The sequence below is a fragment of the Sus scrofa genome, chromosome 1 (genome assembly GCF_000003025.6).
Source record: "Sus scrofa isolate TJ Tabasco breed Duroc chromosome 1, Sscrofa11.1, whole genome shotgun sequence".
Classification (NCBI taxonomy): domain Eukaryota; kingdom Metazoa; phylum Chordata; class Mammalia; order Artiodactyla; family Suidae; genus Sus; species Sus scrofa.
Window position 1 is genome coordinate 43,499,412 of NC_010443.5, and position 15,364 is coordinate 43,514,775.

The 15,364-nt window shown below is 37.7% G+C and overlaps 1 protein-coding gene across 1 annotated transcript in view; it reads left to right on the forward strand.

The window, feature by feature from the left end:
* CEP85L (centrosomal protein 85 like) overlaps nt 1-15,364 on the forward strand; it is a 172,206-nt gene that overhangs the window by 106,782 nt on the left and 50,060 nt on the right. Inside the window, 3 exon segments of the mRNA XM_003121248.5 lie at nt 6,829-6,843; nt 6,845-6,903; nt 6,906-6,940. Of these exon segments, the coding sequence (XP_003121296.3) occupies nt 6,829-6,843; nt 6,845-6,903; nt 6,906-6,940 (109 nt within the window).

A 15,364-nucleotide genomic window follows, 5' to 3' on the forward strand; every position in this document is an offset into this window, starting at 1 on the left:
CAGTACAGTATTGTTAACTATTTGGACACTAAATTTTTACAGTAGATCAGACTTTCTCATCTTTCATGACTGAGACTCTATATCCATTCAACAATAACTCCCTATTTCCCTCCTTACTCCAGCCCATGGAAACCACCATTTTTCTCTCTTTGCTTCTGTAAGCTTGACTAATTCAGATACTGTAAGGGAGGAAAAGATTTTCTTCCACCGTTTAGTGTCCGTTACTAGATCTGGAAATTAAACTGACAAGACCGATTAACAGGAGAAAAGTATACAAATTTCCTTAATACAATTTTATGTGACCTGGGCCTTCATAAGGAAATGAAAACCTAAAGTAATAGACCTGAGTATTTCATGCTAAATTTGATAAAGAGTGGACCAGTCATGGAGGAGTATGATAGATTAAGGAATATGAGGTAAGTGTTGTAAACTGGAAAAAACTGAGCAAACTTGTTCTTTAGTGTATCTCCTTTTTCTTTGGAGATAAGGATGCTCCTTTCCTGTGGGTATAGGGAGAGCATACCTGAGGATTTATGACCTGCTGTTTTCTCATACTCCTTCAGCTTAAAACATTCAGTATGCCAAGGTGCCATATTTTGGGGCAGCATGTCCTATGAACCCCATTAATAGCTCATGAAAGTGGAATCATGCAGTGTTTGTCCTTTTATGACTGGCTTATTCCACCTGGTGTAATGTCCCTCAAGGTTCACTCATATTGTAGCATATATTTTAAGGATTTCCTTCCATTTTAAGACTAATAGTCCCTTCTGTGTAGCATTTTATACACACACACACACAAACATATACACATACACACATATATGTGTGTATACATGCACATATATAAATGGCATTTTCTTTAGCCATTCACTCATTAGTGGACATTTAGATTGTTTCCACATCTTGTCTATTGTTTTGGAAGGTATTTTTTGATTGATATAGAATGTCACATTGGCAGTTACTTTTTTCAGCAAAAAAAGATATTATTCCATTGTTTCTGGTTTCTCTTCAAGTCATCCATAAGTCTTATTGATGCTAGACTGAATGCACCATTTAGTGTTTTGCTGATTTAATAATTTCTCTTTTAATCAGTTTGTTTTCAGTGGTGTCACCATAATGTGCCTATATACAGTTTTCATTGTATTTCAATTTGTATTCTTGGGGATTGAAGCACTTCTTGATTCCAGTTTGATATCTTTCATCAGTTTGGGAATATTCTTTGTCATTATTTCTTCTTCAGATATTTATTCTACTTCATTCTCTTTCCATTCCTACCAGACTATATACCTATATACTTAGTCTTATATATATGTAAGACTATATCATCATTCTCATGTCTTTTTATTTTATTAATGAAGGAAGGGAAGGGAAAGAAGGGAGGAAAAAAACAATGATTTAAATTAAATGTTTAATTCAAGAAGGCTTGGAAAAGAAGAGTAAACATAAAAGAGAATAAAGGAAATAATGAAAAGAGCAGAAATTAAACAAATTAGATAAATCTCTAATTCTATTAGTCAGAAAAAAGGGAAAAGCTCAAATGAAAATTTTAGAAATGAAAGTGATATAAATAGAGGTAGAGGATTGCCGTCGTGGCGCAGTGGTTAACGAATCTGACTAGGAACCATGAGTTGTGGGTTCGGTCCCTGCCCTTGCTCAGTGGGTTAACGATCCGGCGTTGCCGTGAGCTGTGGTGTAGGTTGCAGACGCGGCTCGGATCCTGCGTTGCTGTGGCTCTGGCGTAGGCTGGTGCTACAGCTCCGATTCAACCCCTAGCCTGGAACCTCCATATCCGCGGGAGCGGCCCAGGAATAGCAACAACAACAACAACAAAAGACAAAAAGACACACACACAAAAAATAAATAAATAAAATTTAAAAAATAATAAATAAATAGAGGTAGAGATTTTAAATCATTGTTGAAAACTTATGTCAGTAAACCTGAAACATAGAAGAAAATGAATAGTTTTAAGGAATACCAACACTAACTCTGTTTCTTTAACATTAAAGAAATGGAAAACTTGCATAAACTAAAAACATTCAAGAAACACTATCAGATGACTTATTGTGGTGATCATTTCACAATATATATAAATATTAAACCATTATGTTGTACACCTGAAACTAATATAATGTATGTCAGGTATGTATCAATTAAAAAAAGAAATTATAGGGAGTACCCGCCATGGCACAGCAGAAATGAATCTGACTAGGAACCATGAGTTTGCGGGTTTGATACCTGGCCTCTCTCAGTGGGTTAAGGATCCCGCATTGCTGTGAGCTGTGGTGTAGGTTGCAGATGTGGCTCGGATATGGCATTGTATAGCTCTGGCATAGGCCAGCAGCAACAGCTCCGATTTGACCCCTAGCCTGGGAACCTCCATGTGCTGCAGTGCAGCCCTAAAAGGACAAAAGACAAAAAAAAAAAAAAAAAAAAGGAAATATAGTCAGCAATCATAAATCTTCTAGACCAAAAGGTTTTAGAAATAGGATTTGCCAAAACTGCAGCATGTGTGGAGTGGTTTTCTTGTAAGTAGCATGTAGTCAGGTCTTAAAATTTTCTGTCCTGTCTCCCTTTTAATTTTGGGTATTTAGACCATTTATATTTTGTGTGTTTTGACATGGTTGAGTTTAAATCTACCATCTTTCTGTTTGTTTTCTAATTGTCCACTTGTTCTTTGTTTTACTTTGCCTTCTCTAAATTTGTTCAATTTTTTTTTTAATTTCATCTCCTTTGTTGGTTATTAGCTGTTAATCTTCGTTTGAGTTACTATAGTGATTGCTTTAGAGCTTATGCATCTTTAAAGTGTAACAGTCTACTTCCAGTAATATTACATTATTGTAGTCCTTCATGTATAATGTAAGAATCTTACAAAAATATACTTCTGGAGTTCTTGTTGTGGCTCAGTGGGTTAAGAACCTGACATGGTGTCTGCAAGGATATGGGTTTGATCCCTGGCCTCACTCAGTTAAGGTTCCAACATAGCCGCCGGCTGTGGTGTGGGTCACAGATGCGGCTCAGAATCCCTGTTGCTGTGGCTGTGGTGCAGGCTGGCAGCCACAGCTCTGATTCAACCCTCGCCTGGGAACTCCATGTACCCAGGTGTGCCATTAAAAAAAAAAAAAAAAAGGAAAAAGAAAGAAAAAAAAATATACTTCTGTTTCCTTCTCCCAGCCTATGAACTGTTTTGTCATACATGAATTTTATTTCTACAAACATTATAAAACCCCATTTATCCTTTTTTAAAATTTTTTTTATTTATTTTTTTGCTTTACTTGGTCTATTGTCTTTTAAAGAGATTTTAAATAATAATTTAAAAACTCATGAATTTCCCATACATTTATCACTTATGGTGCTCTCTGGTATCTCTTTCTTTTGTTGAAGTGTTCCTTTATCATATCTTTAAGTCGAAGTCTACTGGTGATGAATTTTTCAGCTTTTAAGTTTCCAGAAAAGTCTGTTTTTCCTCTGTCTTTGATATTTTCCTTAGGTAAATATAGTTGTCAGTTTCTTTTATTTTGTTTTAACTTACTGTGGGTAAAAAATTCAAGATTGCTGGCTTTTTAATTAGAAAATTTTAAAGTTCTTCACTCATCTTTTTTGCATATTCATATGAAAAATCTATTGTCCTCTTTACCTTTGTCTCCCTGGATGCATTTATCTTTTCTCTGACTACTTTTAAGATTTTTCTCTTTATTGCTGATTTTAAGCCATTTGGTTAAGATGTTCCTTGGTTTAGTTTGCTTCATGTTACTTGTGCTTGGGGTTCTTGGTCCTCTTGGATCTGTGGGTGTATAGTTCTCATCAGATTTGGAAAAATTTGGCCAGTTTCTACAGATACTTTTTTATGCCCCTCTCCATTCTCCTTTCGTTGGGGATTCTAATTACACATATATTTAACCCTTTAAAGAAGTCTCACAGCTCACTGATTCTCCAAGGTTGGTTGGTTTGTGAGTTTTTTCCATTCGTTTATCTTTTTTTTTTTTTTTCTGTTTCTTTTGGATCTTTTCTATTGATATGTTTTAAATTCACTAATCTTTTCTTCTGCAAATTCTAATCTGACCTAATCCCATTCTGGGTAACATTTCCTTCTGTGACTCTACTTAACATATCTTTCATCTAGTTTCTTGAACACGTGAAAACAGGTATAATAATTGATTTAGGGTCCTTCACTATATTTTGTCATCTGTATCAGTTTCTAGCTCACTTTCAGTGGATTAGTTTTTCCTTCTTATTATGGGTTATATTTTCCTGCTTCTTTGCATGCCTAGTTATTTTGGATCAGATTCCGGCATTATGATTTTAGCTTGTTTTGAATGTTACATATTTCTGTATTCCAAAGCTTTGTTCTGGCCCAAAATCACCCTCAGTTGAAAGTTGCTGCTAAATGATGCCTTATAAAAATGATAAAGTTTTCCACTCTGGCATTTGGGAACAGGCACAATTCCAGGTCTCACATGAGCCTCATGCACTGTTCCTTCTAATCTTTCTGGCTGATATATTCCCCACCCACACACACGCACATACACACACTTTAAATGGCTCCTTCATGCATTCATTAATTAGTACTAAACTGAATACGCCAAGGTAGCTTCACTGTACAGTCTTGATTCTCCAGATTCCCAGCTATGTCTTTTCAACTCAGAAGTGTTATTTTCCCTGTGTAGAGGATAAAAGCAGTAATCTCTAACATTCATAGACTCATAATTGTTGTCCACCTCTTAGAAGTCACTGTTACTAATTGCTTTTGTCCAGCATCTTGAGTATTTACTACCTATATTTTGTTCTATTTTGTGATTGTGTTAGGTGAAAGGGCAAAACTGGTTCCTGTTACTCCATTTTGGCAGGAAGAAGAAGTTTATGTTTTGTTTTTTTTGTTTTTGGGTTTTTTTTGTAAAGCTTTACCTTATTTGTGCAATACCATGTGGGAGTTCCCGTTGTGGCTCAGTGGTAATGAACCCAAGTAGTATTCATGAGGATGCGGGTTCTATCCTTGGCCTAGCTCAGTGGGTTAAGGATCTGGCATTGCCATGAGCTGTGGTGTAGGTCACAGATGCAGCTCCATCTCGACCCCTAGCACAGGAACTTCCATATGTCACATGTGCAGCCCTTATAAAAAAAAAAAAAAAAAAAAGTACCGTGTGACTGATCTTTCCTAAGTTATATGTTTCTTATCTGATATTTTCTATGTGGATTTTCTTGAAGAATGGCATATCTAAAAAACAAAACAGCTCTGAATAGAATAGAAACTCTGATATAGTCTAACTTTGCTCCAAAAGTAATTTTGTAAGTGATTTGGAAAACATTGAGCTATTCGTTTACCCACATATATCCTTATTATTCCTTAAAAGCTCTCCTCTAATAATCTTACTATGAGGACTGTTATTGAATTTTTGAAGATAAGTGGTAATACATATAAAGTTCTTAGCTTATTGGCCTGGCACGTAGTAGTTTCAAATGTATAAGGACACATATTCACAAAAGTTAAATAACTTGATCAAAGTAAGCTGTGAGCTGCTGAGGAAATAATTGAGCTTTAGGTGTTTGGTTTCAATACGAGGTTATTTATTTTTATTTTTGTCTTTTTGCCTTTTTTTCTAGGGCTGCTTCTGTGGCATAGGGAGGTTCCCAGGCTAGGGTTTCTAATTGGAGTTGTAGCCGCCGACCTACACCACAGCTCACGGCAACACCGGATCCTTAACCACTCAGCGAGGCCAGAGATTCAAACCCACAGCCTCATGGTTCCTAGTCAGATTTGTTAACCACTGCACCATGACGGGAACTCCAATACAAGGTTTTTGAAAGTGAAATGTCAGGGAGTTCCTGTTGTGGAATGGAAATGAATTGATTAGCATCCATGACAATGAGGGTTCGATCCCTGGCCTTGCTCAGTGGGTTAAGGATCCAGTGTTGCCATGAGCTGTGGTGTAGATTGCAGATGTGGTCAGATCCTGCATTGCTGTGGCTGTGGCTTAGCTGTCAGCTACAACTGATTCTACCCCTTGCCTAGGAACTTCCACATGCTGTGGGTGTGTCCCTAAAGAGAAAAAAAGTAGTAAAATGAAACATCAGGGAGTTCTGGCTGTGATGGGTTAAGAATCCAACTGTAGCAGCTTGGGTCACTGTGGAGGTACAGGTTTGATCCCTGGCACAGCAGAGTGGGTTAAAGGATTCTGCACATCTGCGGCATAGTCACAGCTGCAGCTCAGATTCAGTCCCTTGGCTGGGAACTTCCATATGCTACAGGTGTGGCCATTTTAAAAAGAAAGAAAGAAAGAAATGTCGGAGCTATCTAAAGATGCAAATCTGCCACACAGTGAGTTCTCCACCATTGATGATGTTTATGTGTAGACCATGCAACCTACCTTGGATGTTGTAGACAAGATGTAGGATAGAATAGCAAATGGCTAGATGATAATTACAAAAATACCTTTTACTCCTGAAAATGAGATTCTTAGAAGCTTTAATTGGTATTAAGTTTTGGACAGAATTTGAATTAATGGAAATAATGATTTTAAAGTTTAAGGCATTCCAGACTGAGGATAATATTTATTAGGCAACAAAAAGAAAGAAAGCAAATCATGATTCCATTACAGTCTTTAAGAAGAGTGTATTCTACAAAGATGATGTTCTATAAAGTATAAAAGAACTCTGCAGTATAACTTTTTCTGTGTTACGTATCTTATGGTACTGTAGTTTTTAAAAATCCCCTTTCATGAATTTTAAGATTGGTTATACATTAACTCTTATGCCAATTAGAATACTGAAAGTTTTTGTTAACTGTGACCTAAAAGTATATTTTTTGTAATGTGACCTCAATTTATTTTTGAGGCAGAAGCAACAATTACCACCTGCATGAAGTAAGGGATAATGAATTACGAGCACAACATGCCATGTTAGGACATTATGTAATTGTGAGGATTCTTATGTGACTGGTTTGCAGGTAAGATTACAGAGGATTTAGTTTGTTTTATTCGTATAATTAGCTTGTAATTAGAATGTTTTTGAATTAATAATCGTTCACATGGTTCATTTATGTATTTAGAGATGTCAAGTGCTGTTTTGCATCTGTCCAGTTCACATCCTTTCCCACACACAAACAGGAACTCCTGTTATCAGTTTCTAGCATAGCCTTCCTGAGTTGATACATATCACTATCAGTACAATCCCCTTACCATCACAGAAAGTATCAAAATATGTACAATATTTTAACCTTGCCTTTTTTCTTATATTATAGACAGTTACATAAAATACAGTGGTTATTTTCATATCATCATATAGGCAGCATCCCTTTCCTTTGCTTTTACAGGTGCTTGATTTCCCATTTTATGGATACAGCATAATTTATTCAACCTGTCTCTATTTGTCAAAATTTGGATTATTTCCAGTTTGAGACTATTATTGTATAGTCTTACACAGGTGAAACTCTATACCGTTAAATAGTAACTACCCATTCAAATCCCTGACCCCTGACAACTTCCAGTAACTTTCTGTCTCTATAATTTTTATTACTCCAGGTATCTATATTAAGTGGATTTATACATATTTGTCTTTTTTGTTACTGGCATGTTTCACTTAGCATAATATCCTCAGGATGTATCCATGTTGTCGCATGTGTCAGAATTTCCTGCCTTTTTAAGGCTGAATAGTATTATATTGTATGTATACCACATTTTGCTTTTCCACTCATCTTTTAGTGGACGCTTGGGTTGCTTCCACATTTTGGCTATAATGAATAATGCTGTTATGAACATTTTCATATTATTTCTTTGAACATGGGTATGCACATATCTCCTTGAGACCTGCTTTCAGTTCTTTTGAGTATATACCCAGAAATGGAATTGCTGATCATGTGATAATTCTGTTTTTTACTTTTGATGAAGTACCGCATTGTTTACCCACAGTGCGATATAATTTGCATTCCACAACAGGGTACAAGTGCTCAAGTTTTTCCACATTGTTTCAACACTTGTTATTTCTGTTTTTTGATAGTAGCTATCTTAATGATACGATGTGGTATCTCACTGTCATTTTCATCAGAGTTTTCCTAATGACTAATGATGTTGAACATCTTCATGTGCTTATTGCCTATTTGTATATTTCCTTGAGAAATGTCTGCATCTTTGAGCATTTTTGAATGGAGCTTTTGTTCTTTATTGAGTTTATAGAATTCTCTATGTATTCTGGATATTATTTTGCCAGATATATGATTTGCAAATATTTTTTCTCATTCTATGTTGCCTTCTTTCTCTGTTGATATTTTCTTTTTATGGACAAGATTTAAATTTTTCATTAAGTCCAATTTGTATAATTTTTCTTGTGTTGCTATGTCTTTGTTCATATCCAAGAAATCATTGTCAAAGCCAATGCCATGAAGCTTTTGTCATTTTCTTTTAAGAGTTTTATAGTTTTAGGGCTTACATTTAGGTCTTAGTTCTTAGATCCACTTAAGCAGAGGTCCAACTTCATTCTTTTGCATAGGAATATCAATTTTCACCGATTAGTTTTTTGAAAAGACTGTCTTTTCGCCATTGATGGTCTTTATACTTTGTCAAATATCATTTGACCAGGAGTTCCCATCATGGCTAGTGGTTAATGAATCCAACTAGGAACATGAGGTTGCAGGTTTGATCCCTGGCCTCGCTTGGTGGGTTGAGGATCTGGTTGCTGTAGCTGTGGTGTAGGTTGCATACGCGGCTTGGATCCCCTGTTGCTGTGGCTCTGGTATTGGCTGTGGCTACAGCTCCAAATACACCCTAGCCTGGGAACCTCCATATGCTGTGGGTGTGCCTAGAAAAGACAAAAAAAAAAAAAAAAAAAAAAGTCATTTGACCATATAAGTGAGAATTTATTTCTGGGCTCTGTATTCTATTCAATTGGTCTGTATATCTCTTTATGCCAGACCACACAGTTTTGATTATGTAGCTTTGTATTAAGTTTTGAGTCACATAGTGTGTGTCTTCTAGCCTTGTCCTCCTTTTTAAGATCATTTGTTATTTGAAGCCTTTAGATTCTATATGAATTTAGTATGGGTTTTTCTATTTATGCAAAAATATTATTAGGATTTTGGTAGGGATTGCATTTAAATCTGTAGTCAATTGGGTATTGACATCTTAAATGTTCAGTTTTTCAGTCCATGAAATAGGATATATTTCCATATGTTTGTGTCATCTCCAGTTTTCTTCAATAATGTTCTGTACTTTTCACTGTATAGTTCTTACACTTCTTGGGTAAGTTACATCCTAAATATTTTATTCTTTTTAATACTATGGTAAATAAAATTGTTTTCATAATTTACCTCATCACATCATTCATTATTTAGTGTATAGAAGTGCATCTAAATTTTGTATATTGACTTTGTATCCTGATACATTGCTGAATCCATTCATTATCTTAACAGTTTGAGTGTGTGTGTGTGTGGAATTTTAGGGTTTCTACACATAAGATCAATTGCAAACAGTAATAATCTTACATCTTCCTTTTCAATTTGGATGCTTTTAATTTTTTTTTCTTGCCAAATTGCTGTAGGTAGAACCCCCAGTACTCTGTTGATAGAAGTGATAGAGGTGGGAATCCTTTTTCTTAATCTGGAGGAAATGGTCTCAGACTTTCATCACTGAATATGTTTGCTATGGGTTTTTTCCTTGTACCTTTTGTTATGTTGAGTAGTTTCCTTCTGTTTAGCTTTTTGAGTGTTTTTATTCATAAAAGCATGTTGAGTTTTTTTATACGCCTTTTTTTGAGTCTTCAATTGAAATGATTTTTTTTTTCCTTCTGTTTTTGTGGTGTTTACATTGATTTTTTTAGTTAAGCCATCCTCGCATCCCGGAATAATCCCACTTACTCATGGAGAATAAATAATCCTTTTAGTACACTGCTATAAATTCAGTTTGCTAATATTTCAATGAATATTTTTAAAACAGTGTCAAAAGCTATGTGTTGATCTGTTGGTCTATAAGTTTTCTTGTAGTGTCTTTTGTCTTTAGTATCTGAATATGCTGGCCTCAGAATGAGTTAGGAAATGTTCCCCTCCTCTTCTAGTGTTTGGAGAAGTTTGAGAGAGGTAGGTGTTAGTTCTTCTTTAATGTTTGGTAGAATTCACCAGTGAAGTACTCAGGTTGAGGGTAGGTCTCTTCTTGACTGGAGTTTTTTTAATTTGGATCCATCTCTTTACTCTATGATAAGCTCTCTACTCAGATTTGCTGTTTCTTTCATGATTTACTGTGGTAGATTATTAGGAACTTTTCCATTTCATCTAGTTTATCCAGTTTATTGACATGACTGTTAGTTGTTCATACTACTCTCTTATAATCCTTTTTTTCAATGGATTGATAGTTATTATCTCCACTTTAATTTCTGATTTTAGTAATTTGAGTCTTCTTTTTGTTTAGTTCATCTACCTGATATTTGCTAATTTTATTCTTTTCACCATACCAGCTTTCAGGTTTCATTAATTTTCTCTACTGTTTTCTGTTCTCTATTTCATTTATCTCTGCTCTAGTCTTTATTTTTTCCCTTCCTTCTGACAGCTTTGGGTTTAGTTTGTTCTTTTTTTTCTAGTTCCTTATTTTGTAAAGTTAGGTTGTTGGTTTGAGATTTTCTTATTTTCTCCATATGGTTTTAATATATATTTCTCCTAAGAGTAATGCATAGGCTGCAGCACAGACCATCTTTGTAGGTCTCACTCTGTTCTGCCTGTCACAGACCAATTTTTGCTCTCTCCTTTAAGCATCCGAAGCTCCTTTATTTCCCAGATGATCTCCCCACTGAGGGGGTTTCCCTGGGTATGGGAACTCTCCTCAGGCTAGGGTCAAGTGGCCTATGCCACAGCAACTCGGGATTCAAGCTATGTCTGTAACCCACACCATAGCTCCAGCAATGTCAGATCCCAAACCACTGAGCAAGGCCAGGGATCAAACCTACCTCCTCATGGATACTAGTCAGGTTCGTTTCTGCTGAGACACGATGGGAACTCCCAAGATCAGAAAATATTAAAGACCAATAACTATTTAAGACTTATTTGAAGCAGAGTCATTTAACATAGAGATTACCACTTATTTATTATACTTCAGTTACTAATATATAAAACAAATACCTTGTTACTATGTGGCTCCATATATAAGTTCTGTCACATGATAGCAAAGCTTTGGTATCAATAGTGTACAGTCATTTGAAAATGGTATTTCTATACTACTTAAAAATATAATTTACTTTGATAATGGTATTTTAGTAGAACCATGCAGTTTCTCCTTATAACTTTATTATTCTGAATAAGGTTTTACTTGAATTATACATTATTAAAGTACCAAAAGCATATAAAAGTAATGTATAGATGCAAGCTGAAGAAAATGTTTTTTGACACAGCATCAGGCCAGTAGAGGGCTCTCTAGTCAGTCTGCAAGGACAGATAGAAATATCTGGGAGGATATGGAAAATGGGGCTGCTAAAATGTCAGAAGAACTCAAAATGATGTGTGAAATTAAATATTGTTGAGACATTTATTTGAAAGATAAGTGCAATTAATAAAAAGGAATACAAGGGTTTCTTGTATTCCTTTTTATATCTTATTATATATAAGATAATTTTTTTTTCAGTAGATGAAGAAAGAGGATAAATGGCAAGGGTGTAAGTGGGGAATTTCCAAGATGGTGGAGTATGAGGACATGGAGCTTATCTCTTCCCACAAATGCATCAAGAATATGTCTACAAATGGAACAGTTTTCACAGAACACCTACTGAACGCTAGCAGAAACCTCAAACACATGAAAGGACAAGAAGGATCTCCATATAACTGGTAGGATGAAAGGAAAGAAATAGAAAGTGGGACAGGACCTGCATCCCTGGGAGACAGCTGAAGAGGAGAGGAGAGGTTCCCATACCCGGGGAAACCCCCTCAGTGGGGAGATCAACTGGGAAACAAATGGAGCTTCAGATGCTTAAATGAGAGAGCAAAAATTGGTCTGTGACAGGCAGGACAGAGTGAGACCTACAAAGATGGTCTGTGCTGCAGCCCTATGCACCCCAGCTTGAGATACTCAACCACTGGTGCCAGTGGGGGCTGAATGCTGGATTATGGAGTTTGGAGCACAGAACTGAGGAGAGGGCTGTAGCTGGATGCATGGAGATGGCCTGAGGGGGGCAGGAGTGTGAACTGGTGCAGTGGGGAGTGTTCATGGAGGAGGGCTGGACCACCATAGAGACGAAGTGCCATTGTGGAGTGGCGTGCAAGGGGCAGGGCTGCCATTGCAGCCTCTTTTCCCATGTGCCAGCCTTTGCCTCTGCAGACTCAGGGGGACACTCCTGCCTGAGTGGGCCCAAGCACTCTGACCCCTGCCTGGCCCCTCTTGCCCAGTGTACCCATGCACATGGGCCACTGCCTGACCCCTTTCACCTGGAATATCTCACAGACTACAACTATCACCTCGACTCCCTCCTGCCAAAGGGGTCCTGAGCACCCTGGCTGCCACCCTGGCCCCCTTCTGCCTCCTGCTCATGTGTCCCTGTTCCCTCCCACTTGGGCAGGCATGTGTGCTTCAGCAATCTCAGGAGTAGATGCTGTTAGGTTGTCTACATGAAGGGTTGGGCTGAAACCACAGCTGAGCCCCAGGGCTGTGCAACTAAGGAAGAAGAGCTGAAGTCTTTTCCTCACAGCTGTTTGAACCACAAATTTATACCCCTACTGCTGGCTTTGTAAACACAGTACATGCGGAACATTAGAACAGACAACAAGTACTCCCGCAGCTGGATGAGTCTGGATTTAGCATCTGTGGACTTTTGGACATGTATACATGGGGCCTGGGCCAGGTCAGAGTCTGAGCTGCCACAGTGGATCCAAGTGCATGACCACTGCTGTTCTGTGATCTGGCTTCAGTGGATCTGCACCAGTAGCCTTGTGAAAACAATACCTGAGAGACACCAGGCCCAATTGCTGGCATTTCCACAGTTGGGGTGGGGCTGAGGGAGGTGCTAAAAGTGTCCTTTTGAGCCCCACATAGGGTGAAAGGTAATACAACAGAGCACACTCAAAGGGGAACAATTCCAATGGAGGAATATTCAGTGGTTCTCCCACTGGGAGTGCTCCAGTCCTACCTGTCTCACCCTGCACATTAGTAACACAGTTCAGAAACAGATGAGGGGGCCTCTACTCCATCAATGAGGGAGCAGACCCTGCCTCTGGACAGTGAAGCGACAGCCACAGAGCAGAGAAGGCCTCACTCAGTATCCAGACTCTGGTCACCAGAGCATCAGTCACACCTCCTATCAAGGGATAATGGCCAGCAAGCACTTGAGGAGAGAGGTGTCAAGAATCTATACTAAAACAGCCCTCGCACCAAAAAATATTAATCCACACAGGCTGCACAGGGACATTCCTACATAAAAATAACCTAAGACAGTCTGAGGTCTGGCATTGGGAGGTGGAATTCCAGAGCATTTAACTTTGAAGGGCAACAGAGCTTGAATTCAGGAGCTCCATAGAACTGGGGGAAACAGATTCCACTCTTGGAGTGTGCACAAAAGGATCCATGTGCACTGGGACCCAGCTCAAAGTAGTAATTCAGTCAGAGCCTGGGCTAGACCTACCTTTGGGTCTTGGAAGTTCTCATGCGGAGGCAGGGGCTGGCTGTGGCTCACATTGGGGGAAAAGACACTGGTTCTAGAATTCCCAGGGACTCTTGACCTCTCCCAGAGGTCACCATTTTGGCACCAAGACCTGACCTCATCCAACAGCCTGCAGGCTCTAGTGCTGGAATGCCTCAGGGCAAACAACTAGCAGAATAGGAACACAGACACACCCATCAGCAGACAGGCTACCTGATGACATACTGAGCTCACAGCCACCTCTAAACAAATCCTTGAGAAAGCCCTGCACATAAGAAGAACAAGACCCAGCTCTACCACCAGAGGGCAAGCACCTGTCCCTTTCACCAGGAAGCCTGCACAAGTTCCTGGGTCAACCTCACCTACCAGGGGACAGACACCAGAAGCAAGGGGGACTACATTCCTTCAGCTTATGTAACAGAGATCACAGACACAGAAAATTAGACAGAATGAGATTACAGAAATATGTCTCAGACAAAGGAACAAGAAATCAACCCACAAGAGCAACTAAATGAAGATGAGATAGGCAGTCTACCTGAAAAAGAATTAGAATAATGATAGTAAAGAGGATCCAAAATAAGAATGAAGGCACAAACCTAGAAGATATATGAATTGTTTTAAAAAGAGCTAGAAAATTTAAAAAACAAACACACAGGGATGAACAATACAGTAACTGAAATGAAGAATACACTAGAAGGAATCAATAGCATAATAACTGAGGCAGAAGAAAGAATAAGTGAGCTGAAAGACAGAGTGGTTGAAATCATTGCTGTGGAATAGAATAGAGAAAAATGAATGAAAATAAATAAGGACAGTGTGAAGGAACTCTGGGACAACACTAAATGTATTAACATTCACATTTTAGGGATCCCAGAAGAAAGAGAGGGGGACCTGAGAAAATATTTGAAGAGATTATAGTCAAAAACTTCCCTAACATGGGAAATGAAACACTCAAGTTTAGGAAATGCAGAGTCCCATACAGGATAAACCCAAGAAGGAACATGCCAAGACACATATTAATCAAATTGACAGACAAAGAAAAAATATTAAAAGCAACAAATAACTTAGAAGGATATCACCACAAGGTTATCAGCTGAGTTTTCAGCAGAAACTGCAGGCCAAAAGGGAGTGGCACAATATATTTAAAACGATGAAAAGGAAAAACCTACAACGAAAAATATTCTACTCAGCAAGGCTCTTGTTCAGATTTGATAGAGAAATCAAAATCTTTACATAAGAGCAAAAACTAAGAATTTAGCACTACCAAACCAGCTTTACAAAATATGCTAAGGGAACTTTTCTAAGTATAAAAAAATGGGAGCCACAACTAGAAACAAGGAAAGCCCAAATGAGAAAGCTCGTCAGTAAAAAGCAAACATATAGTAAAAGTAGGAAATCATCCACACACAAATAGGATGTCAAAACCAGAAACTATGAGGAGAGTACAAACACAGGATATGGGAAATGAATTTGAAATTAAGAGACCAGCAGCTTAGCCTTGTATTTATATAAACTGCTATATTAAAACCTCATGAGAACTGCAAACCGAAAAACTTCAATAGATAAAACACACAAAAAAGAAAAGACAATCCAAAACAACACTAAAGATGGTCATCAAATCACAAGAGAACAAAAGAGGGGGGAAAAAGACTTGTAAAAACAAATCCAAAACAATTAAGAAAATGGCATACATATTGATAATTACCCTAAATGTAAATGGATTAAATGCTCCAAACAAAAGATAGAGACTGGCTGAAGGATACAAAAA